Below are 24,073 nucleotides of genomic sequence, written 5' to 3'. Positions count from 1 at the left end.
TGAGTGAGGAGCTCGACATTTAATTTCACTAAGTTTCGATTTAAATAGCCCTGTGTGGCTGGTGGTGACCGTCGTGGACGAGTGCAGGGCGAGGCAGTGCCCGCCTGTTGCCTGCACCCTTGGTCCTACTGCTTGGAGGACCTCATGCCTGGTGACCATCAAGCCAGCTCTCAGGCTGCCCCTCACCTTTTGGTGTCGGTGCCACGCATAGAGGCAGAAGACAAAGTGTGCCCGTGACAAACATGACCACCTCGCTTGCAACTTAAGGTGCAGTGCTGAGTGTATAAAAGAGCATACTCTTATTGAGTGCCTACTGTCTTCCAAAGATGTGTGCGCCATATCGGAACCATGCCCTTCTCTGTAGTTTATTCCTCACCCAGCGTGCCCATGGCCAGTGCAAGGGCTGAATGGAGGTTCCCCTCTTCCGTGTGTGGTTAGACAGTAACATGATGTTTGCAGATTGGAGGCTTTCTTTGTCAGAGATGGAGGTAATGAAATGGTTTCTGACTTCGTAGGGGTAAGTCTCTGGCATGTGGTGTGTTGGTATTAATATCAGCTACATGATCTCTATATCTTTGCTTCCTCTGGCTGTTTTCCAGTGGGAATGCCATGCATCTGGGGCACTTGGGGTGTCTGGGGCTCGTGGAGGAAGAAGAGGTCATCTCCTCTGCCTTTGTCACAAAGTTGACTGATTTCGCCAGAGCAAGGACTAGCCCGACTCGTAGATAGGGTCGTTGAGGGAAGAGGACAGGTACTCTGCCAACCATTGATCTGGTTGTCTGTGAGGCCAGTGGCCTAAAGGGACGTCCTGGAGGCAGGCTCATCAGGCTGGAAGAGAGAACTGTGGCTCCAAACTGGGGTTGTAGCAGCTGACACCACCAGCCTAGGAGTTCCACTTACTTTTATAAAATCTGCCTGATGGTCTTTCTGCCAACAGGATAGAGCTGCAGATGAATTAATCAGCCCTCCTTCTTAAAATACCTCATACCTTGAACTCTTCTAATTTGATATATGCTGCTTGTACATTTGCACATTTTCTGGAAACATGACATGGATATAGATTCATCTTTTCTGCTTTGAATTGGCACCTGAGTAACCATGTCTCACATTTTTGATAACTGGTAAATTTGGTAACAGAATTATTCTCTGCTTTTCTTCCTGACCTTCTGTGCCTCTTCCTTGTTGTAGTTGGGGGTGGGTGGGAGGGGAGGGGCTACTTGTTCTCAAGACCCACTTATATCAACGAAGAGAAAGTGGTCAGTAAATAATGTTGTTTTCTACCAGCTTTTGTCCAAAAACTGCATCTTCAGCATGAGTCATGCTTATGTCCTTTAGCTTCTCTTCTAGCTCCTTAAATAAACACCTTGAAGGTACCAACCTTCACACCCACTGTATGTTCAGTGCCAGTGTGGTGTCCACATGGGAGTGGACTTGTGCAGGGTGATGTGAGAGCAGAGGTCTGCAGCGTCATTGGGAAGGCACGGCGCTGCGTTAGAACTGGATAGGTTAGACCCGGCCAACCAGGGGACAGGCACCAGCCACACCTGGCTGTGGAAGTTTAAATTCACCAAAAGTAAATAAAATAAAAACACTTCCGTTCTTTATGGCTGAGTAGTATTCCATTGTGTGTGTGTGTGTGTGTGTGTGTGTGTGTGTGTGTGTGTGTGTGTACACACACCACATCTTCCTTATCCAGTCATCTGATGATGGGCACTCAGGTTGTTTCCATATCTTGGCTATCGTAAATGATGCTGCAGTGAACAGGGGGGTGCAGTTAGTCTTTTTGTATTCTTTGGGTAAATACTCAGGAGTGGGATGGCTGTATCATATGGTAGTTCTGTTCTTAATTTTTTGAGGAATCTCCTTACTGGTTTCCATAGTGATGTTGAGTATGCTGCAGGGTGTATAGAAGTGGAAATATAATGTTGTTTACGTGAAACTTATATAATGTTATAAACCATTGTTACTTCAATTTAAAAATAAAATTAAATGAGGATGGTAGTACAACAAATGTTTTTTCCTTAGCCCCACAGGCCACATTTCAAGTGCTCAGTGGCTACATGTGTCTAGTGGCTGCCGTATTAGCGGAGACCAGGACATTTCTGTCACAGAGCAAGTACTAGCGGAAGGGCTGTGGAAGGCATTTTGGGGATGAGCTTTATTTATCCAGCCAGCAGGTACTGCTGAGCGTCTCCTTGTCAGGCCCCGTTCTGACCGCAGGGCCACCGTGAGAAACAGGGAAGGCCTGGCACTCACGGAGACCCCCGCATAATAAACATCAGGACATCTGTGCCCACTGCTGCCTGGGGCCCCGGGTGCTCCTGGGGACTGTCCCTCTCGTACAGGGACAGCATGTTTTACCAAAGGGGAGAGTGTCTAGTGCTGCAGAGAAACAGCCCAGCATCCTCGGCATCAGTTTCGTCAGTGTTCTGAGCGCCATCTTCTTCCATCTGGAGAGTGGGGCTTTCAGTACCTGTCCTGTGGGGCAGCGGTAGAGGTGCAGAGAAGAGGTATTTGTCAAACCCAGTGCTCAGCACTCAGCATTAGATAGAGACTCTTATTACTCTAATCTTTTCCATCACAGAAATGGTTTAGAAGCTTGAAAAGCAGCTTCAGCTGGAGGCAGGGGGAGGAGTGGCCTTTTCCGGGAACAGGACCTGCAGGGTCAGGTGCAGCTGCCTCGCTTCATCCCAGCATCCGCGAGGGATGCCGCTCGGCTGCGAGGACGCTCCCAGTGAATCCCTGGCGTAAAGGGGGTGCGTTGCGGACTCCTGTTCCGTCCGTGTTTTTATAGATGTTTTGCTGTTTATACCCAGGCTCCGTCGGCCTCTGTGTAAAGAGCACATCTTCACTCGTGAGCCTCTCTTAGAATTCTCCAGGGGAGCAGAATGTGGGCTTCGCTCCCAGCCCTGGTGCGTTTCCCCAGGCTCAGGACTGCAAGTGTTTGAGCGGGTCAGCTGGGACTGCTGGGACAACCCCCTCGTCGGGGCAGGGGACAACAGCCTCTTGCCAAGATTAGACTGGATGGCCAGGTGACACCTGCAGTTTCCACATCTTTCTCCCAGATCTTGTCTGGTCTCCCCAACCTTTCAGGTCATGCTGACCCCAGGTGCCTGCCCTAGATTTGAGGGTCCTGTGTGGGTGACTGAAATGCACGTTAGTGAGGAAATTCTCGGGACTGAATGGCATGTTCCAGCAGTCTAGAAAAGAGTTACTGTGCTTATAGGTGACTGTAGTTTTTTCTTGTTTTTCATAAAAAAAAAAAACTGAGAAACTAGAGGAAAATCTTGTACTCAAGACAGAGCACATCTTTTAAAACTGATTAAACAACATTACAAAAAAGCCATTGAACCAACGTACTCTTGTTAATGGAACAATTTTAATTTCTTCTTTTTAGTCTTTTCCAAATATTCACATAATCTTTGTTTTGGTGTAATCACCACGGACTTCTTCCAGTTAAATCTTTTCTTAGGTATCTTCAGTGAGGATGACTGATTTTTATATTTAGCATTTTTGTGTTTGTATATTAGTTATTAAGTCAGTCTACTGTAACTTACTAACTTTTCTTTATGGTTGGACATCTAGATTATTTTTAATTTTTTCACAATTGTAAGTAATGCCAAAGTGAACATCTTTATTCTGATAATTGTTTTTTGATGTAAGAGAAATTCTAAGAAATGGGTATGAACACATTTATGGCTCATATATATAAGCAAGTCAGTAAAACTTTATCAGAGCACACATTGAATTTTACTGTTCTGTTAGGCTTTTGTAGAATCTGCCGGTATATTTGTTTTTCTTTGTTTCTTTTTTTTTTTTTTTTTTGCAGTACGCGGGCCTCTCACTGTTGTGGCCTCTCGCGTTGCGGAGCACAGGCTCCGGACGCACAGGCTCAGTGGCCATGGCTCACGGGCCCAGCCGCTCCGCGGCATGTGGGATCTTCCCGGACCGGGGCATGAACCCGTGTCCCCTGCATCGGCAGGCGGACTCTCAACCACTGCGCCACCAGGGAAGCCCCCGATGTATTTATTTTTAACAATAGCTACATAGCTCAGTTCTGTATTGTTAATGAGAAATGACCTTAACTTTTTATTGTGGAAACATCTCAACAGTTTAGACAAATATAGCATATAGAACCCAATGGACCCAGCGTCCAGGTCATCATCACCCAGTTATGGCACCTCTGATGTCATTAACCCTCCCACCTTTGGTTTTATTTTGAAGCAAATCTCAGTACTCGCTTCAGAATTGTTTCATCTCATTGAAAGCTCATTGTGGTTTTGATTTGCATGTCCCTGAGGATTAGTGATGTTGAGCATCTTTTCACGTGCCTGTTGGCCATCTGTATGTCTTTAGAAAAATGGCTCTTTAGGTCCTCGGGGGGGTATCGTATCTTCTTAACGCTTTCTGAAGATTCTGATTGGATTTTTAAATGTTCATTTCTATTTGCCGAATTATCTCTGCTCAGAGTCAGTTGTCTGTTTACTCTACGTGATCCTTCTCTTCTGAGCTGTGGATGCTCCCTCAAGTATCTGGATGTTTTTGGCTGTCTGTCCACACCTAAGAATGCTGACCGGAGTAGGTTAGGTAGTTGGTAGGTAGGTAGTTTTATAGGTTGGTCATTTTGGTCTCCAGTGTGTCTCTTCCTACCGGGGCACTCAGCCTACTTGCATATGTGGGCAGGAACCTCAGGAAAACAGTGCAGGAGCCCTGCTTCACTCAGGTTTTGAAAGGGTCTGTGCAAGAAGTGGAAAAAAGGGCACTTAACCAACGGCAAATATGAGAGACTTACAGCAGTTCTAAGAACGGCGTTTTTGTTCTTATTTGTTTGTGTTTGTTTTTAAAAGTTATTTTTGTTTCTCAACCATTTTGCACCCCAAGGACATTTGGCAGTGTCTGGAGAAATATTTGGTTGTCACAGCTGGGGGAGGGGAAGTGCCACTGGCTTCTAGTGAGTAGAGGCCAGGGATGCTGCTGAACCCCCTGAAGTCCACAGAACGGCCCTCACAGCAAAGCATTCATCTGGCTTCAAATGTCACTACTGCCGAGATCAAGAAACACTGATCACGGAGAGCGTAGCCCTTTCAAAGGGCAGTCAGGGCAGGGTGAAGGATGGACCTTCTTCACATAAGAACCTTGACAGCAGTGCCCATTTGGGGTGAAACGGGTCTTTCTCATGGTGCAGGGCAGTGCTGATGTGTTAGGAAAAGCACCTGCACTGTTCCTGGGTCTGTCTAGAAATATGTGTATTTTGAGGAAGGAGAATCTCGAAAGTAAGGTGGCTCTGAGCCTTACTTCTGTTCTCTGATTTCACTGTTAGCAAACTGCCTCGCAGAAGGCGAGACTTCCTGGTGGCTTCCTGTAAAGGGACTTGTGGCTGATGACAAAGGTATCTCTGGACGGGGTGGAGCAGCGTTTGTACAAAACTATAGTGGGCGCTTTTGTACATGTGTTTTCTCCCACACAAATGGCATTCATAAAGAAAAGAGTATTGCTCCAGCCCTGCTCCGGGCGCCTGGAGCCGGGGTTTCAGCTGAATTCCCAGAAGTGCCGTTTTTCTCTGACAGGCTGCGCACTCGAGAAGTTTGTGCTCAGTAGTGTTTACCTTGCCTGTTCTGTTTGGAGGCCAGTCAGGCTGTTGGAGCCGCTTGGGCAGAGCAGTGGCTGAAGATGAGGTGCTGTCGCTTGTGTGTGTTCTAGAAACATTTATTGCATAATCTGTGGTCACTGAAAAAGGACATATGTAACGTGCATGTGTACAAAGCCTACCGTTAGGGTGACTGCCCCCCACTTTCAGACGGGAGCCCCAGCCGCTGCCACCCAGGGCTGTCCCAGGCCCTCCCCTCACAACCCCTTGCCTCTCCCCCTGAGACACCCCGGTGCTGTGTTTTGTGCTGGTCCCCCCACCCCTTTGTCCCGAGCGGCTTCAGCCCACGCGTGTGTCCCTGGCTTTCTTGTTGGGGCTTGTCTGCTGCACGTCGTTCTTTTCTGTCGGGCTCGGCCTAGTGGTGGGACCCTCGTGTTTCGACACCCTCCGCCACCAGACAGGCCCTCGGAGCTGCATTTGTACTGTTCTCAAAGAGCTGCTTTTTTTAGTTGGTGAAGAGAGGGGAATTCTAGGGTTTGATGGCTGCAGCCATAAATTTTCCGTAGCAACACCTCAAATGGTAAATCAGTCTGTACAGAATGTCTCGTAATTTATTTAAATTCTCTTTCTGTGGGCATTTAGATTGCTCCACAGTTTTTACTGTTGTAAAAGGCAATTCAGTGAACACCCTTTTGGATGTATCTTTGTGCACGAAGCCACTTATTTTCCACGAGATAAATTCCAGGAGGTGAAATTATTGGGTCAAAATGTGCAGACACTTAGTGTTTGATATGTGTGTTGCCAAATTGCGCCCCTAAGGTCCACATGTACTCTCCATCACCAGCATTCAGTGTTCCTTTCCTTAAACCCTTGCGAAGGCTGGTTTATCATTGCTTAATTATCATTGTTTAATCTGATTATCATTGTTTAATTATTATAATTAATAATATATCATTATCATTGATTATCATTGTTTAATCCTTGTCAACTTGATGACTCATAAATTATCTCATTGTTTTTATTTGCATCAATTACTAGTGAAGTGGCACTCTTTCTCATAAGCTTATTAGGCATTTGCGTTTCATCCCATTTAAGAGGTTGCTTGTGAATCTGAATTTTAGATCCCGATAAGTTTAATTTCTCATTTACATTTTATATTTTCTTCTTCACCAGTTAGTTTTGGGACTTGTCACTCAATTTTATTGGTTATATTACTTAACACAGTTTCTTTATTACTCTCTCAAGAGGCTGGAGTTCTTCTGTAGTTTATTTATGCATTTATTTTTGAAGGGTGGGAATGGCCATAAAACATTCTGGATACTTGCAGGTTTGGGAACGTCCTGGTTGATCCGGGAATGCTTGGGTCGCCAGCTTTTACCTTCAGGTTCTACAGGTGTCGCCCCGATGGTTGGTTGGCCTCCTTCCTTCCCTCTGTCTACGCATCTGTCTGTCATCATGAAGTCATCCCTTTGTTCATCCAACAGACGTGTCACCAGTGTTTCACTGCATCTGGCTCCCTGCTGGCATTTAGTGGTGTGCCCTCCGTGTGGATTTCTCTACCTAAATTTCCCTGACTGTTGGTGCCTCCAGGATATACTGGAGCCCGTGGGATGTTCTTCTGTAATGTCTTTGCTTATTGCTTTTTTGGTATCTGCTCTGATCTCTCCTTTTCTCCCGTCCTACATATATGACTTATAAGTTTCTATTGTCTTTTCCTCTGAGTATTGGAAGGATTGCATGAATTGATTTTTCTGAGTCATTAATTTTTCTCCATAGTCTTGGATCTGTTGTTAACTATATCTACTGTATGAGTTTTCTTTCTTAAACAAATTTTAAATTGCTTATTAAAGCAATTATGTGCATAACTGAAAATCATTTAGTACATAAAGGCTTGTAATGAAAAATAACCTTTTCTGCCTGTTTTCCCTCGTCCTTGTCCTCTTCCCCGCAAGCAAGTGCCTTTAACATATTTTAAGCTATTTTTTTGGGTGCTTCCCCCTCTGTCCCTAAATTATAAACTTTTACTGTTTCTTTTTTTTTTAACTAAATTTATTTATTTTATTTATTTATTTTTGGCTGCTTTGGTTCTTTGTTGCTGCATGCGGCTTTCTCTAGTTGCGGCGAGCAGGGGCTGCTCTTCATTGCAGTGCGTGGGCTTCCCATTGCGGTGGCTTCTATTGTTGCGGAGCAGGGGCTCTAGGCGCACGGGCTTCAGTAGATGTGGCATGTGGGCTCAGTAGTTGTGGCTCGCGGGCTCTAGAGCGCAGGCTCGGTAGTTATGGCACACAGGCTTAGTTGCTCCGCGGCATGTGGGATCTTCCCGGGCCAGGGTTCGAACCCATGTCCCCTGCATTGACAGGCGGATTCTTAACCACTGCACCACCAGTGAAGCCCAAACTCGTACTGTTTCTTGATGTATTAAGTTCTGACATCATTTATTTCATGCTACTGTAGAGGGGGAGCCAGCACTGCTCATGCCGCACACCCTCCCATCTTTCCAGCATTTTGATATCATTTTAATGGAATCCAAAAATGGTGTTTACGTTGCCATGACCCTGTGACTGTGGGTCACCACAGGGCCCAAGTCGTACCCTATCGTTTTTTTCCTTGTTCAGCCCTTTGCTTTTCTGGGAGTGTGTACTTGTCTTTCTTCTCTTGAAATCTTGTTTGAAGCACTGTATTTTCTGCTCCTGCTCCCAGACCTCTGAGCCCAGGCGTTCTCTTTCAAGGTCCTTCCTGCGGGAGCCCCGTCCTCCGGAGCGCTTGCCCCACTCCCCTGCCCTGTGGACAGGTGGCCACCCCCTGCCCCTCACCCCGGCCCGGCTGCCGAGCACCCTGACCTTGACTTCTCTTCGGGTTGTGGGCACTGTTTTTCTGGGTCCCACGTCTTCATTATTTTGCACAATAATTCTTCATCGTTCCAAATCTGTTCTGTTGGCATTTGTACATGTAAGACCCAGTGGGGCATAGAAAAGGTCTCCCCTCTTTTTTAAGACTCTTGCAAATTGAAGAAACATTTTGAATCATTTAAGCAACACTACTAGTTTAAAATGCTCGTGAACAGTTTTCTGGTACCAATTATGCATTGGAATACCAAAGATGAAATTGTTTTAGTGTCTCCTGAAACTTCGCTACAGCCCGTGATTATTAACCAGACACGTGCCAAGAGAGACTCCAGCCTGAGGCAGATGGTTTTTTGGTTTGTTTTTTTTTTGAATTTTAGAATTTTATTTATTTTTTTATACAGCAGGTTCTTATTAGTTATCTGTTTTATACATATTAGTGTGTATATGTCAATCCCAATCTCCCGCTTCATCCCACCACCCTCCCCCTCCACCACTTTCCCCCTTGGTGTCCATACGTGTGTTCTCTACATCTGTGTCTCTATTTCTGCCCTGCAAACCGGTTCATCTGTACCATTTTTCTAGGGTCCACATATATGCGTTAATAATGTTAATGCAGATGTTGATGAAGTAGGTGCCTATTGTTTCTGCCCGCAAAGAGCAGCGGCCTAGAGAGGAGGGGGAGCTGATAGCTCAGCCGTGGGGCGCGAGAAGCCAGCCTCTGACCTCCGAGTGCCACAGCCACTGCTGCTTCCTCAGCGGCGGGGAAATAGTTAGCTTCTTGCCCATTACTCTCGAAATTTTATAATTAGCCCCCATCGAAGGAAGAGGCCAGGCCACAGGAGTGGGTTGTGTCATGTTAGAAGTGCAGTTGATACCTTGTCCCCAGTGGGGTTAGGGAATGGAGGGCAACATAATAAAAATCCTGGCTGCTAGAATATATCGTTTGCCATGTATATGGGTGACCAGTTTTCAGAGAATTCACGTGTATAGTGAGATGTCACAGGACTGTACTGCGTCCCTCAGCGCCTTCAGTGGGGGTGGAATCCTCATCACCCCCATGGCCCTCCTGTGTCTGGGGTGCCCACCAGTGGAGAACACTGGTTAACATGGGGCCTGTAACACATAACAAATGATCACGTTAAAATGTGGCTCATTTCAAAGCATGTAAAATGCTTCTGGTTTGGCTGCCCCCCGAAGTGAAAGGCTTGCGGTACAGGTCTTCCCAGGACAGGAAGCACGGTGAGGGGTGGAAGCGAGACGGGGAGGGGGACCTGTGTGTTGGTGACCCCTGGGCAGGGCACCCCTTGGGGGGCCGCATGGAACACATCTCAGCGTGGGTGCCGTGCGGCCTCAGGGGGCTGGAGGTGGATCCCTAGCACTCATTTCCCCCTGGCCGAGATCACATCCAGGAGTGCTTGCCTCCAGACATGTCTGCTGCCCACATTCAGGCCGGGTACCCCCCTGGGCCCGGGGGCATCTTCAGGCTGAAGGTGCAGGTGCTCAGGCTGGAGGAGGTCAGAAGTCGTGGGCTGACACTGCAGGGACCTCTGGGCTGGGGGACATGCAGGCCCTGACAGCCTCTGCCGCGGTGATAGAGAAACCCACGCCTTTGCTGACCTCGATCCCATGATGGCCTGAAACAAGCCGCCCCGGGTCCTGAAGGCTGGAGCCACCCCCGCGTGGACGTGGACTGGAGGAGAAGAGAGTAAGAATAATGCGAAAGACAGCCGGGTACCCCGCCCTCACTGCCACTTCGCATGCCTAAGAGGGTTTTTGTAAACAATGGGGAATTAGAAAATAAAATTAGATTGCACGATTTCAGATGGGAACGGATGCCTCCTTGCCTGACTTTTTTCCTTTTTTAATTCCCACGAAAACCTCAAGCAGAGTTAATAATGTATGAAAATTAGGTACCATGTGTGCACATTGCTTTGTAATGTTTTTATTAAGCAGCCAGTTGATTTAAAAATAACACAACATGACAGTTGACATAATGGCAGATGCTTCAGAGTGTATGGAAACATCCTCTTTGAGTGTTCTGTCAGATTTTCCATTACACAAGGACATTTTTAAAAAAGAAGCTTTCAGAATTATCACATAATATGAAATTATATCAAGTTACAATTCGATAAAACAAAGTTGCCCAAATATAAATTCCAACTGCTTTTTAAAAAATGGCTTAGTCAACTAGAGCTAATCTGTGGAAGTAGGTTTCTACAGATTGTTTAAAATTCCACAGTAGATTCACACTTCTGTCTTCTCGGAGTTTTGTGAGTCTCATAGGCTGATGGGAATTTGCCTTTTCTTCTTCCCCCTTCCCACTCTCTGCCCTCTGGCCTGTAGGCAGCGGAAAGAAACAGGGAGAAGCAAAAGGTCATGGAGCCAGGGGTGTCCAGTAGCTCAGGAGATGTCCCGCCCATGGCACGGGGGCATCGGGCTTGGGTGGAGGCGCCCTTTCCCGGCCTTGAGCGCCGTCCTCCATCATTCCCTGAAGGGTCCACCCCTGAAGGGGTCCCCGCCTGACGTGGAGGGACTGTGGGCTGCTCTGGTCACTGTGTGGGGCCTCTTGGGCTTTCCTGCATCTCTAGGCGGTGCTGGCAGGCCGCCTCCGGTGTGTGTGGTCGAGGGGAGCCCCGGGATTCCACCTGACCCCAGGAGGCCCGTGAAGGTGGAGTATTGCTCCACTCCACAGTGCGTCTTGCTTACTGCCTCGAACGTGTTAGTTATTCAGCAAAACAATTCTCTGGTGTCAGCGTGCTCTGCAGGGTGAGAGAATGGTCAACATGCTGGTTTCAATGACTCGGCACAGTCAGGGCATCTTTTCCTGGCGGTAGGAGTTGGTGGACACAGGAAAGACAGCGAACCTCGTGGAGTGAAGGTTCTAGCGCTGTTGAAAAGGGTTCACGGGCTGGTGGGTTTGGGGCATTTTGTCCTTTAGCTCCTGTCCTTCTAAGGGGATGTGCCAGCCATGTCCTTCTTCTGCAGCTTCCTGTGGTTGCCCGCTCGTGCCTTCTGACATCAGCGGGGCCACAGGTGTGGGCCAGCGCCCGCGGAGCCATCATACCTTGTGGTATTTTACAACGTAATTGCAGAGGGGACATTTGATCTTTACGACTTTCTTGGAATCTTTGCAAGGGGGTGGTTGGAACAGAACCTTTCCATCTACATCACGGTCTATAAAAATCCTAGTAACTGGCTTCATGGGGCTCGCGCTTTTCTTTTGTTACTTTCTTCACTCTCTAATTAGATTTTGCTCCTTCACGGGACAGAACAGTCTGGCCGGAAATGACCAGCATTAAAATACCTCAAAGGCAGGGCTGTACCTGGCATCGCCCTAGCAAGATCACAGCAGGGTTGGCTGCCCGGACCTGGGGTAACCTCAGAAGCCCCTGTCCAGGTGAGCTTCGGCCTCAAAGGAGCCAGGTCGACTGGGGGCTCGGCTGGGAGTCTGGTGGCCTGAGGCTCCTCCCAGCCTGGCCACTGCCTGGCCATGGCCTTGAACTTTCTCTCTCAACTGACTCCACTTCCCGTGCGCTCAGAAGCAATCTGGGAGTAATAATACCTGCTCTTGACTCCTCGGAATGCTCAGCGTGACAAATTGGTTGTCACAATCTAAGGGGCCATTTATTTCCCTAGTGTGAAGACAGACTGTAAAGGGATGAAATTAAATTCTCAGGTTATACTCATGGGCCCTTTGAGGAAGGAGTTGCCCCTTTTAGTCAACTGTAGTCTAAAAAAGAAGAAGAGGAAGACCTGAAATAGTTTTTGTGGGACTTATGTGAACGTACAAAAGCATCTACAAGAAACTGTAATTTTTCACATTTCTCCAAATCGTGTTGGAAGCAAGTCTGAGACATCGTCTCGCTCGGAGAATTACCCTTCCATCAGGGGTTGCTGGGCACCTGTTTTGTTTGGAAACGACTTGCAAAGAAACCATCTCTCTTGAACCCCTCCAAAACCGCTTCTAGTGCCTGTCAGCTGCGTGGTTTGGACGTTCCCGAAAGAGGCAGGCGGGTGGTGGCAACTGCAGACACAGACCTCTCTGCCAGCTCCTTTGAACCCTCCCAGCCTGGATTGGTGTCCGCAGCTGCAGAGCAGAGCCCTTGGCTGGGCCTCCCCTGCACACGTGGAATCTCGGGGGCGCCCAGAGTCTGACTGTACGCAGAGCGCGTCCTGGGAGCTTGTGGTGTCCACGGCAGCCTGGAGGGGCTCCTTCATTTAATGTTCTATGTCATCGTCCACTGGATCAGCCCACAGGGTGAAGGGATCTGCCTTTGGAGATGCTTCAGCAGCGCTGTTCTATGAGAAAGACCCGGGCAGGTAGGAGTAGCTCACACGTCTCAGAGCCCGTCCTCCGGTGCCCAGGGCAGGCAACCTGGCAGTAGAGGCGCAGAGGACAGACGGCCAGCCCGAGGGGCTCCGCTTCTCCCCTTCCAGTGGTCTGCGGTCCGCCCCCTGCCCCGGGAGGGGTCCCTCCTCTGGAGCGCCCACACGGCGCCCTGCTCTGTGGGTCCCACGTGTTTCCTTCTCTTGTGCTGCTGAAGAGCATTAGTTATGCCGCCGACAGGGGCTCGAGCCGGAGCCTCCCGTCCCCCAGAGGCCGTCACCTGGTCACTCCCCGCCCCCATGCTCATTTGTCCAGTGTCTCATGCGCACTGCGGACTGCCCATCACCACGGCCGTGGTCATCAGTGGAGACTCAGGGCTCTCCCACACCTATCCCCCCAGCCGGCCAGCATCCCGTTTGTGCCCCAGTCCTGGGTGACAGTGACCCCACGGTGCGCTGACCCCATGCGCTCCCGGCCGGACGCCCCCCTTACCGTGGGTGCTGCGCCCCGGGCAGGACTTAACCCCCTCCGCTGCTTCTCCTGGTGGCCTTGACCTCACTCGGCCCCTCGCTCCTCAGCCTGTCTCGTGCAGCCCTTGATGTCCAGTTCAGTCACCTCTGTGTCATCACCCTGTGCCCGGGGGGCCTGCAGCGTGGCTGGTGGTGAAGCGCGAACACAGAGTCCCATGCTGGTCCTGGGAGGCCTTCTCCTCCCTCCTCCAGGGACTCCTGTCCCGCCCTCAGCCCTGCTTCCGTCAGCCCTCCCAGAACTTGGGGGCCTGCCCCCCACCCTCTGTGAGCCCTCCACATGCTGGCCGCCCTGTGTTCCCTGCTATGATGCTCTGATGCTCACTGCTTTCCGGGGCTGCCACGTGTCAGTGGCCGGCCTGGGCCAGACTGGTCTCCGTCACCCTGGTCCTCCTCTCCCGCTGCCACTGACGGGCCCCACTGCAGGGCCTTTCCTTGGGTCAGGATCAGGGCCCCTGGAGAGCTCCCTCTGGGCCCTCTTGTCTTTGGGGACTTCCCCATCCTGCTTCCTCCTCCAGCCTCGTTTCCGGCTCACTCAGCTTAGGTTTGCGCCTTCTGATTCTTCAGCCACAGGGTGGAAACACACAGTCACGTTGAGGTCCTACGGCGGCTTGCTGCTGGACCACCGCGGAGCAGGGTCCGCGTTAGGGCAGAGGAGGCTGAGGTCCCTGCGTGTTCTCCACCAGCGAGGACAAGTGCTTCAGGCAGGATGCTGGGGGCGCCGGCGCCCTCGGCTTCACTTCAGAGTGGGGATGGTGATGGTGCCCTCGTGCATGCCGAGGGCTGAGAACAGAGCCTGGCAGTGGGAGCTGCCAGTTATTTATGTGATGGGCAGTCGGCCCCAGGAAAGCCAGCGCTCTGCTTGGTTCTCCTCTGTGTCCCTGGCACCTAGGACAGGGCATGACGTGTAGCCCAGTGCTCAATAAATATCTCTGAAATGAAGTTCATAGATTAAGGAAGAGGGGCCGTGTGATGCCCTGGAAAGAATGTGGAGTTTGGCGTCTAGAGGCCTGGTCCCGTCTCTGCCTTTTGCACCCTGTGCATGACACCTGAGCAAGCCCCCCACCCTTTTGAAGGCCCGTTTCTCCTTTACTTCGATGAGTGTGTGATGAGATGCTTTGCTTTCAGCTGCACATGCTCCAAACCTGGCCGAGTGTGGCTGAAACAGGGAGGAGCTTAGTGACCCACCCCCCAAAAGGATGGCTGATTCCTCTGGCTTGGCTTTACCCCTCCCCGGAGGTGTCTCTGTACCCCTGGACACCCCATCTCGTTCCAAGAGCTGCCACCACTCCAGAGGTCTTTGTCCGTCCCCAGGTCTCCATGCACCTCTGTTTATTTGGGAGAGAAACCTTTCTCTGAAGCCCCCTGGTGGTCCCTCAGGTCCTGGTGGCTGTGAATGCTGTCCCCTGACCATGTGACAGCAGGCTCAGACAGTGCAACTTCTGAGCAGAAGGCTGCTCATGCCAGCAGGGAGAGAGGAGGGAGCTGGAGGATGACTATAGCGTAGGCTGCCAACAGTGGCTTCTCCAGGGGACGCTGATGAGAATACAACTGTTACGGGGTTGTTCAGAGCAGTCGAGATCAGGTGGGCGGAGGTGCAAAGCGGGGTACCTATGGGGGGCTCTATCTACCCCATTTACTTTATACCTTTGTGCAGATGCTTGTTTAAAAAGAAACTGTGAATGCCCTGGTAGGGCTTGTGGGTGGGTGGGTGGGGCTTGTCCTCTGCAGTGTGGCCGCAGTCTCCATCCTGCCCTAAAGTCTTAGAGTTACTTCACTCATTTTGCTTCTGCCTGGTCCCTCAGGGCATTATTACATTTGCAGGCCCCCGTGATAGAGCATTGTTCAACTAGTTTATTTGTACATTAGGCAATCAGAGCATGGTCATCTTAATTAAAAAGAAAGTTCTTTATTTTCTCAGTGGATTTAGGCGTGAGTCAGGGAGGTTTGGGTCTAGATATTCCAGCCCGCCCTCACTGGCCCCCCTCTTCAGAGATCCACCGTGAGAGGCATGGGCTGGCATTGGGACAGTTACCTGGCCCCTGGCCGTGTCTTGTGCCTGGAGTTGCCTTTGGAAGGTTTGGGTTTCTCTTTAAGGCGCTAGAGCCTGTATGGTTTGGACACTGTCTCCTTTGCAATATGGACACTCTCAGATGATTAAAAAGCAAACAAACAAAGAAACAAAAGTCCTCCATTTTGGTGTCTAGGTCCTGTGTTCACTGGCCTGTGCGGTTTTTATTCTCCTTGACGTAAGTGTGCTCGTTAACCTGAAAGCCGTGGACATGCTACAGGAGTCCGTGTGCAGCACCAATTTCTTTTCTTCTTTTTCTTTCTTTCTCATTTGTTTCCTCAAAAAAAAAAAAAAAATCCAATTGCTTTCTTGCCTTAAGATGTAAATTCCACATTTTGGCTGCATTGGATTCCAAGTTTTCCGAGAAAAGGCTTAAATTTATTAGGTTAGTTCACAATGTTCCCTCAGAGAACTTTTACTTTGAGGCGTGGAGCCATATGTGGTTGGGTTGTTTTAAGATAAATAGTGAACGACAATCAGCATTACATTGTTTACAGAAACTCGGGCTGCGCCTGTCCCTTCGGTAATTGTCACTCGTGATTCAGTGATTCACAAGCTTGGTCCAGGGCGGTAGGGATGGAGCTGGGGTGTAAGGCCGCGCTGATGTTTCTGCAGTTCGGCTCAACGTTGATGGCGCCTCTGGGCCAGTGCAGAGTCAGACAGTGCCGTGGGGCCCTGAGCAGCCTCTGGGAAGCCTGCTTCCATTGGGGATTATTCCCCATCACCCTGCCAGGATCTGGCTTCTCCGCAGCATTAAAGAGTAGAAAGCGAGTAACAGGTTGGATCACAAACAAGCCTTTGCATGAGATGGAATCTCAGCAGTGCGGGAGCCTTGGTTTGGTTGTGTCACTGGCGATAGTCAACATTTTTTTATATTTACCTCTGAAGAGGGGAAACAAAACTGAGAGGACCTCTTGAAATAAAAATCATGCTGTCTCAGTGTCTAACTTGGAACATGTTCACGGTTATATCTGTGCATTCGTAGATGTATCCATCCACCTACAGATATGTACACATATAACACACACGTGCAAACACACATACAGACACTGATGTGAATGTAAACGGCTGACAGCAGAAGGCGATTATCACAGTTCACTGCCGAACACTGATTCCCAGATGTTTGGATTTCATGAACTAGGGACATGAAATATAAAAAAGGAAGGGGGCCAGCACGAATTGCCAACTTCATGTTTTCTAAGGTCATTAAGAAATTGTTTTGGTGATAGACGCTAACTAGACTTACGGTGGTGGTCATTTCGCAGTATGTACAGCTATGGAATCGTTATGTTGTACACCTGTAACTGATATAATGTTATACGTCAATTATATCACTATAAAAAAATTCTTTTAGTTGTAAAATACACATAACATAAAATTTACCATCCCACCCATTTTTAATTGTACAGCTCAGTACGGTTAAGTACATTCATGTTGTGCATCCAAGATCATTTTGCGAGAAAAAGAGCAAGACAGAAGGGCACCCATTTACCATCCTAATCATTTCTTAGAAGAAAGAGCATTTAACACCAAAAGGGAAACAAGAAAGGAAGGCTGGCATCTTGATGAAGGAAATTCCTCCCACATCTGCGGTAGAATGGCACAGAGAAAAATAATCGTTCATGGAAAAATAATAGTGCAGAGGGAAATATATAGCAAAGAGCTCTGTGTAGCCATTACTCAGATTTTTAAAACGCTAACCTTTTGGTCTAGCAGTGTATACAAGTGTCGAATCATTACATTGTACACCTGAAACTAATATAATGTCTGTCAATTTTATCTCAATTAAAAAGTGCTGGGGCTTCCCTGGTGGCGCAGTGGTTGAGAGTCCGCCTGCCGATGCAGGGGACACGGGTTCGTGCCCCGGTCTGGGGAGATCCCACATGCCACGGAGCAAAAAAAAAAAAAAAAGTGCTAGCCTGTTGTCATCTTTGCTCAAGATCATCCTATTCACCGTGCCTGTACCTGAGCTGTTTTTTACCAGGCCATGGCCAGAGGAGCTCAGCTTTGCCACGAAGTGCACAGTTTAGTAGCAGTGATACTTTTTCACAGCAAGACTTTGTTGACGAAGGAAGCTGTGAGTTGGTTTACATCCTGGCACGAGTCTTACCGTCAGTGGTCCGAGGGCCAGTAGCAAGCAGTCCACGTCTGACAGCGGTCAGCAGCTCTGTTCTAGAGCTGGTTTTGTTGTTATAGAAGTGAAAGCTGACAGTTACAGTTGGAGCCCATGTATATTCATCCCACTATGATCCCATTCTCTTCTCTTTCTCCCCAAAGTTAACTGGACTTGCTTGTATGCTCCCAGTCCATCCTCCATCTGCCCGCTAGTGGCACGTAGTGCTTTGTGAAAATGGGATCCTACTGTTCTGGCCTCTGAAGCTTACATTGGTTTGTCTAACGTGGGTTTAGACACATATCTGGTTTTTTATTTTTTATTTTTTTTAATTTTTTTATTTTTTGCGGTACGCGGGCCTCTCACTGTTGCGGCCTCTCCCATTTGCGGAGCACAGGCTCCGGACGCACAGGCTCAGCGGCCATGGCTCACGGGCCCAGCCGCTCCGCGGCATGTGGGATCCTCCCGGACCGGGGCACGAACCCGTGTCCCCTGCATCGGCAGGCGGACTCTCAACCACTGCCCCACCAGGGAAGCCCTAGAGACGTATCTGTTTTGATACATGTCCATCTGCTCTAGATATCGCTCTGTGGGACTGTGCCACGTTCTAGTTACCTGTCCTCCTACAGTGGACTCAGGTTGTTTCTAGGTTCTTGCTAAATACAAGCAATACCACGGTGCACATTCACAGGAGCTTTTCCTGCAACACGAGAGGGAATTTATCCAGGTGAGCTTTCTGGGAAGGGAGTCCTGGGTCAAAGGGGAAGTGAAGCCTTCATTCACAAAATGGAATTAGCTTGTTAACCAAGCCGATTGTTTACTACAGCTGTTCAGGCACCTGGGGTTGGGAGGTGGGGGAGATAATATCATAAGTCCACCATTAATAAACTTGGTTTTCTGGACCGAATTGAGAGCTGCTGATTGTTGATCTACCTAAAGGTTTAATTCAGAGTCTGAGAATAATAAAGCGATGATCTGGCAGGTTGGTTACAGTAACTTTCCTTTGCGTCTTCACGGGGCAGAGACCAGCGGGGAGCGTCTGGCCCTTCCCTGTTTCCCCCTTTCCACGTGAATGGGAAAATGTTTGCAGACTTGACCTGGGAGGCCCATGAACCTGGGTGTTGCCGTGTCTCAAGCTTTGTCACAGATGGTTTTTATGGTCCAAGAAAATCCCGTGGCCATGGCTTGGCCCGTCTCCTTGGATGAGTTTCTTGGCAGGTCTTTCTGGGGTGGCTGAACCGTTGTGCAGAGTGTCAGCGGATCTGTCTTTCCACTGTCCGGTCTGTGGTCTCTGAACAAGCTGGGGAGACACCCAGGGCAGAAGTGGCCCCGGGTGGCCTGTGGGACGTGTGCCCTGTGGCAGTGTCCCCGTGTAGCCACCACGCAGCCCGCCGGGAGCACCCAGGGTTTGGGCTGTGGACGAGTCAGGCTTCAGTCTCAGGACAAACTGAGGGCCCAGATGATGTCTCATGTGTCTGATGTACTTTATCACAGCCTTCTCTCACCTTCAGCAAATGGTGGAGAAAACAGTGAGTGGGAAGACAAAGTGGTGAGAAAAAAGCTATAGAGACATCAAAGAAAAAAATAACAGACTAAAAGCCTTTTCATTTACAGTCTCTGCTCAGCCTGTCAAAGAAGGCTGTTAGTGGCCCCTCCCCAAAACCCCAAGACAGGCAGAGTGGTGGGGAAATCTGACGGACGTCATACGTCTGATGTGTCTGTATTAAGGATGCTGGTGTCTGACAGACAGACACTTGGTGTGGGATCTGGCATGTCGGAGCCACTGTGATGCCCCATGTTATCAGACAGAAAGCGTTTTTAGTGGTTGCTGCCTGTGAAGTAATTGGTGCTTTGGACATACAGGCACGAGTTTACATTTGTAAAATAATTCTCTTTCTTTTTCATAACCAGCTGTCGAAGCTTGAAAAGCAACAGCAGAGGAAAGAAAAAACCAGAGCCAAAGGGCCTTCTGAATCAAGCAAGGAAAGAAGCGCTCCTCGCAAGGAAGACCGCAGCGCCAGCAGCGGGGCCGAGGGGGACGTGTCCTCGGAGCGGGAGCCGTAAGGGCCGGGGCGCAGGTAGGGCTCCCCCGGAGCTGCATCGGCGCCTCTTGTCGGGGGCACCAGTCGGGGTAGAGGACAGGGTGGCTTTGGAGGCAGAGCTTGCTTTATGGCGGTTCCTTGTGGCTTCCTGAGATCTGCTGCCTCCAGGGCAGAGAGAAGAGTTGAGACGCGCCCGCGTCAGGCAACGACTGCAGCTCCTGGCGCTTCTAGAGTGTGGCAGATGGGAGCTCCTGCCTCTGCGCTCTCCTCTCAGCAGCTGCGGGAGGCCTCCCCTCACAGCCTGCGGCCTTCACGTCCCCCGCGCAGCGCTGCCTGTTCACTTTCCCGAGAAGGGAGTGCCTCACGGTTCCCTGTAGCTTGGGTCCACCTCCCTGCCTGGAGGTCACAGGCCTCTGGAGCTTGTCCCAGCTGCCCGGTGGCCCTCGGCTCAAGTTCATTCCCCGTGAACACATCACATGGCGGCGTTCACAGGAGCAGGGAGCAGCGAGGAGACAGTCCCGCCAGAGCACCGGGCAGTGCACCGGTGCCAGGACCGCGGGCCAGGTGGACAGGGACGTGACCGTGGCTCCAGGGAAGGGACATGGGGCTCTTTTGGGGAGCTTGTCTGAAGGCAGGGGTGGAGGAGGGGCCCGGGCCATACAGGGTCCGGTTTTGGAGAAATGTGGGTTTTGTCCTGGGATCATGGCGAACCTTTTGAAAGCTGTCAAGTGCGCAAGTGACACAGTCAGATCCCGAGTTTCGAAAGGTGACCCCAGCAGCCGTGGGGAGCAGGCTGGAGGCGACAGGCCAGTGACAGGCCAGTTGCAGAAACCAAAGGAGCCAGGCCAGGCGTGCAGTCTGGAGCCTTCGGGTTGTGGACTGTCATTCAAATCAAGTCAGCCTTGGGTTCGCCCTGGAGATGCCACATGGCGAGAGGGAACACTTGTGAGATGGCTTGTGCCTTCTGAAGGGACTGGGGACCAGGGAGTCTCCTGCGGAGTGTCCCCAGGATGTCCGCTGCCGGTGCTGGGAAGATTTGCCGAGCCCATGGCGGACCGGCCGGCAGACGTTAGTAGAGCAGACGGGTGGGGTGGAGATCTTGGAAAGGAGGGGTTGCTGAATCGTAGTTTTATGGGGGGCCATGTGGGATTGTCAGTCCTGTAAGGCCCTGTTGACTTTCCCCAGTCACCATGTTCTGTCCAAGTGTAACTCCGGGGAGGTGAAAACCGTGCTCGCGGGTGTGGGCTCACGCGTGTCACACACTCAGGTGAGCAAGAAGCGGAGTCACAGGGGAGCCTTTCACACTCGGCCTCATTTGTCGCCCCACCTTGTTCTGGATCTTGACGCTGCGGCCTCAAGCCGTTGGTTTTTATTTGTGAACTGAAACAGTTGTTATAAGTTAGGGAGAGTCTTCTGAATGTGGAATTTGGTGTATAAATAATGTTAAATATTCATGAACACACAGTAACCTTTTTTTTTTTTTTTTTTTTTGCGGTACGCGGGCCTCCCACCACTACAGCCTCCCCCGCCGCAGAGCGCAGGCTCAGCGGCCATGGCCCACGCTGCGCAGCCGCTCTGCGGCATGTGGGATCCCCCCAAACGGGGGCACGAACCCACGTCCCCTGCACCGGCAAGCAGACTCCCAACCACTGCGCCACCAGGGAAGCCCCACACGGTAACCTTTTATGTGGCATTTATGTTACATAAAACTTCCCCTCCAAGATGCTGAGGATTTGCTCATCACTGACATGGTCAGTTTTGTTGTCAGAAATACCGGCAGTGCTTCTGATTTACGGTCCATCCAGAAATCCGAAATCTGGGGGTGAAACGTGCCACATAAAGACAGTGCACAGGGCTTCTCTTTGGGTTAGTTTTCTAATTGTGCTAATTAATAAAGTGGGTCCAGCAGTGATTCAGAACCTCGTCAGGTGCTTATTTGCATCCTACCAATTTCTGTGTGACAGTGAGTAAGTTATGTAATTTCTGCTTCTTTGGTTTTTCTTCTGTGAACTTAGTGAGTGAAGCTCATCCCTTCAGCGAAGTGGGGAGATGCAGGCGGGTACGAGCCACCATGCCCAGCAGAGCACCCGGGTTTTAGCCACGCTCCCGGATTTGCAGACCTTAAAGGGGTTAGGCTAAGCGACAGCTGGTACTCCATGGATATATTGGGGGGTTTGCTGCTCGTGGACATTTGTTGCCCCTTCTGCTGGACTTTGTCATCCCAGTCGACCCCCAAAACCACCACTCAGTGTTCAGATGTCTGTAAGAGCTCAGTTACATGGTGACAGAAGGTAACCTTGGCACTGGCCCTGTTCCACTGAAAAACAGCAGCCCCCCCGCCCCCAGTGAGGGGAGCTGCAGCTTTCATTTGCTGCAGGTTTCATTTACTTTTCTTTAAAAACGGAAAGAGCCCTGGGGAGCCTCACAGGCCCGAAGGGGAGCAGCTTTGAGTTTCCGAGGCATGAGGGAGAAAAAAGAGGCGAGAGAAAATGGAATGAGAACCTGCATGATCTTGGGTGTATGTTCCTTTGAAAATGAGCTCAAACCTACTTGGTTCGGAGGACCTCCCCAGGGTGCCGCCATCTCTCTGTCACATTGCAGACATTTCTTATTTTACCAAATGGACGTGAAACTGCTAAAATTAACTTCTCTTTTGTCCTCTGTCTCATTCCTTCGGGCTCCTCCTCTTGCTGGGAGGATTCATGGTTTCCTCTGAGGCTGCAGCTCAGTTTTCCCCCCTTTGTGTCCCACAGCTAAAGGAACGAGGGCTACTTCTCATGAAAAGAGTGTGGTTTCTGCCTGTGATCACAGGCTGCAGTATCCACTCGTTTGAGTATTGACTTAACTGCCGTCATGAGTGTGTGCACGAGAGGGGCGCATTTCGAGCCAGCACCCCGTGTTTCTGTCCTCAGATGTCAGCCCTCGAAACCAAGCAAGGAAAAAGTTTGGGAAGCTGCCGTCTGTTTGCTTTTCCAACTTGACCTTTGTCTGTATAGTGAGACTTGTCCTGGCCAAGCACGTTTCTTCCTGATGAGCTAGAGCAGGTGTGTGTGTGTGTGCGCGTGTGTGTGTGCGCGCGTGTGTGTGCGCGTGCGCGCGCGCTCTGTAAAAGGCTATTCCATCACTTTTCACTGTTTTTTTCCCTGTAGAAGGTGGGATCTTTTATTCCCAGAGCTTCACTTTGCTTCCCTGTGTCAACATTCATACCACTTTTCAAGTCCCTGTGCATTTCATGGTATAAAAATACACTATGCCTCTGAGGTAGTGTTTTTAACAACCTTTTCTCAGTGGCTGCCCTAGAGTTTGCAGTATACATTTTGTTTTCTTCTTTCATAGGCATAAGCTAATACTAAAATCCCCAAAACACTTACGGTGTTACTTCATGATATTGAAGGAACATACAATAAGATTTTCAAAGAACACATTGACAAAATAGTATTTAATCCAAATTCACTGTTATATGGGCCTATGCTTTTTTTTTTTTTTTTTTTGCTGTATGCAGACCTCTCATTGTTGTGGCCTCTCCTGTTGCGGAGCACAGGCTCTGGACGCGCAGGCTCAGCGGCCATGGCTCACGGGCCCAGCTGCTCCGCGGCATGCGTGATCCTCCTGGACCAGGGCACGAACCCGTGTCCCCTGCATCGGCAGGCAGACTCTCAACCACTGCGCCACCAGGGAAGCCCGGGCCTAAGTTTTTTAAAATCCATGATGTTTATATTTACTAAGATCTGGAATATTTGAAGAATAATGTGAGGATAATGGGAAATTTTTACAGAATTCTAGGATGCCCAATAATGCCTGGATAGCATATGCAATTAGTGGAAAACAATAATCTATCTTATGTGACATATCAATCAAAGAGAAATGATACCTTCCATTGTGAGGTTAATGAGTTATTCACAATTATGTCATTTATAGGATATAACAGAGTTTGTGGTATACACTTTTAACAAATCTGAGCCCACCTGCAAACAGCCTGGCCTCCTCACCTGTGCAGGTACCTCATGGCAGCATCTCCCAGTCCCTCCCTTATGTTCCTCGTGACCTGTGTCACTCACGCCACTTTCATGTGTTCCACAACCCAATGCATTGTTACTGTTATCATTTCATAAGTAGTTTTTTAGATGAACTAAGAATAAGAAAAAGAACAGATCTTATTTTACCTTAATTTCATCTCTGATGCTGTCCCTTTCGTTATGTCAGTCCAAGTTTCAGAGCTGTATTGTGTTCCTTCTGCCTGAAGAACTTTGAGCATTTCTTGCAGATCAAAGAGAGTCTTTGTTTCTCCTTCACTTTTGAGGGATAGTTTTGCTGGTATAGAATTCTGGTTTGGTGGTTTCTTTGGTTGAACACCTTAAATATTTTATTCCACTCTCCCCTTGGTGGCATAGTTTCTTCTGAGATGTCCTCTGTAATCCGCAGCCATGTGCCCCCTCCTCCCACTCCGCCTTCAGCTTCTTTCAAGATTTTCTCTTTGCTTTTTTGCAATTTGCACAGGATTTGCCTAGGTGTGGTTGCTGGTTGGTGTTCTCTGCTTCATGGATCTGTGATTCAGTGTCT

The 24,073-nt window shown here is 49.6% G+C and overlaps 1 protein-coding gene across 1 annotated transcript in view; it reads left to right on the top strand.

Moving 5' to 3' along the window:
- The window catches only part of DTD1 (D-aminoacyl-tRNA deacylase 1), a 108,082-nt gene that overhangs the window by 79,702 nt on the left and 4,307 nt on the right, over positions 1 to 24,073 (top strand). Inside the window, exon 5 of the mRNA XM_060032947.1 lies at positions 19,383 to 19,549. Within this exon, the coding sequence (XP_059888930.1) occupies positions 19,383 to 19,535 (153 nt within the window). The 3' untranslated portion in view covers positions 19,536 to 19,549. The remainder of the gene's footprint in view (positions 1 to 19,382; positions 19,550 to 24,073) is intronic.

The sequence above is a fragment of the Delphinus delphis genome, chromosome 15, assembly GCF_949987515.2.
Source record: "Delphinus delphis chromosome 15, mDelDel1.2, whole genome shotgun sequence".
Classification (NCBI taxonomy): Eukaryota; Metazoa; Chordata; class Mammalia; order Artiodactyla; family Delphinidae; genus Delphinus; species Delphinus delphis.
This window is presented reverse-complemented; position numbering and strand designations above follow the sequence as displayed.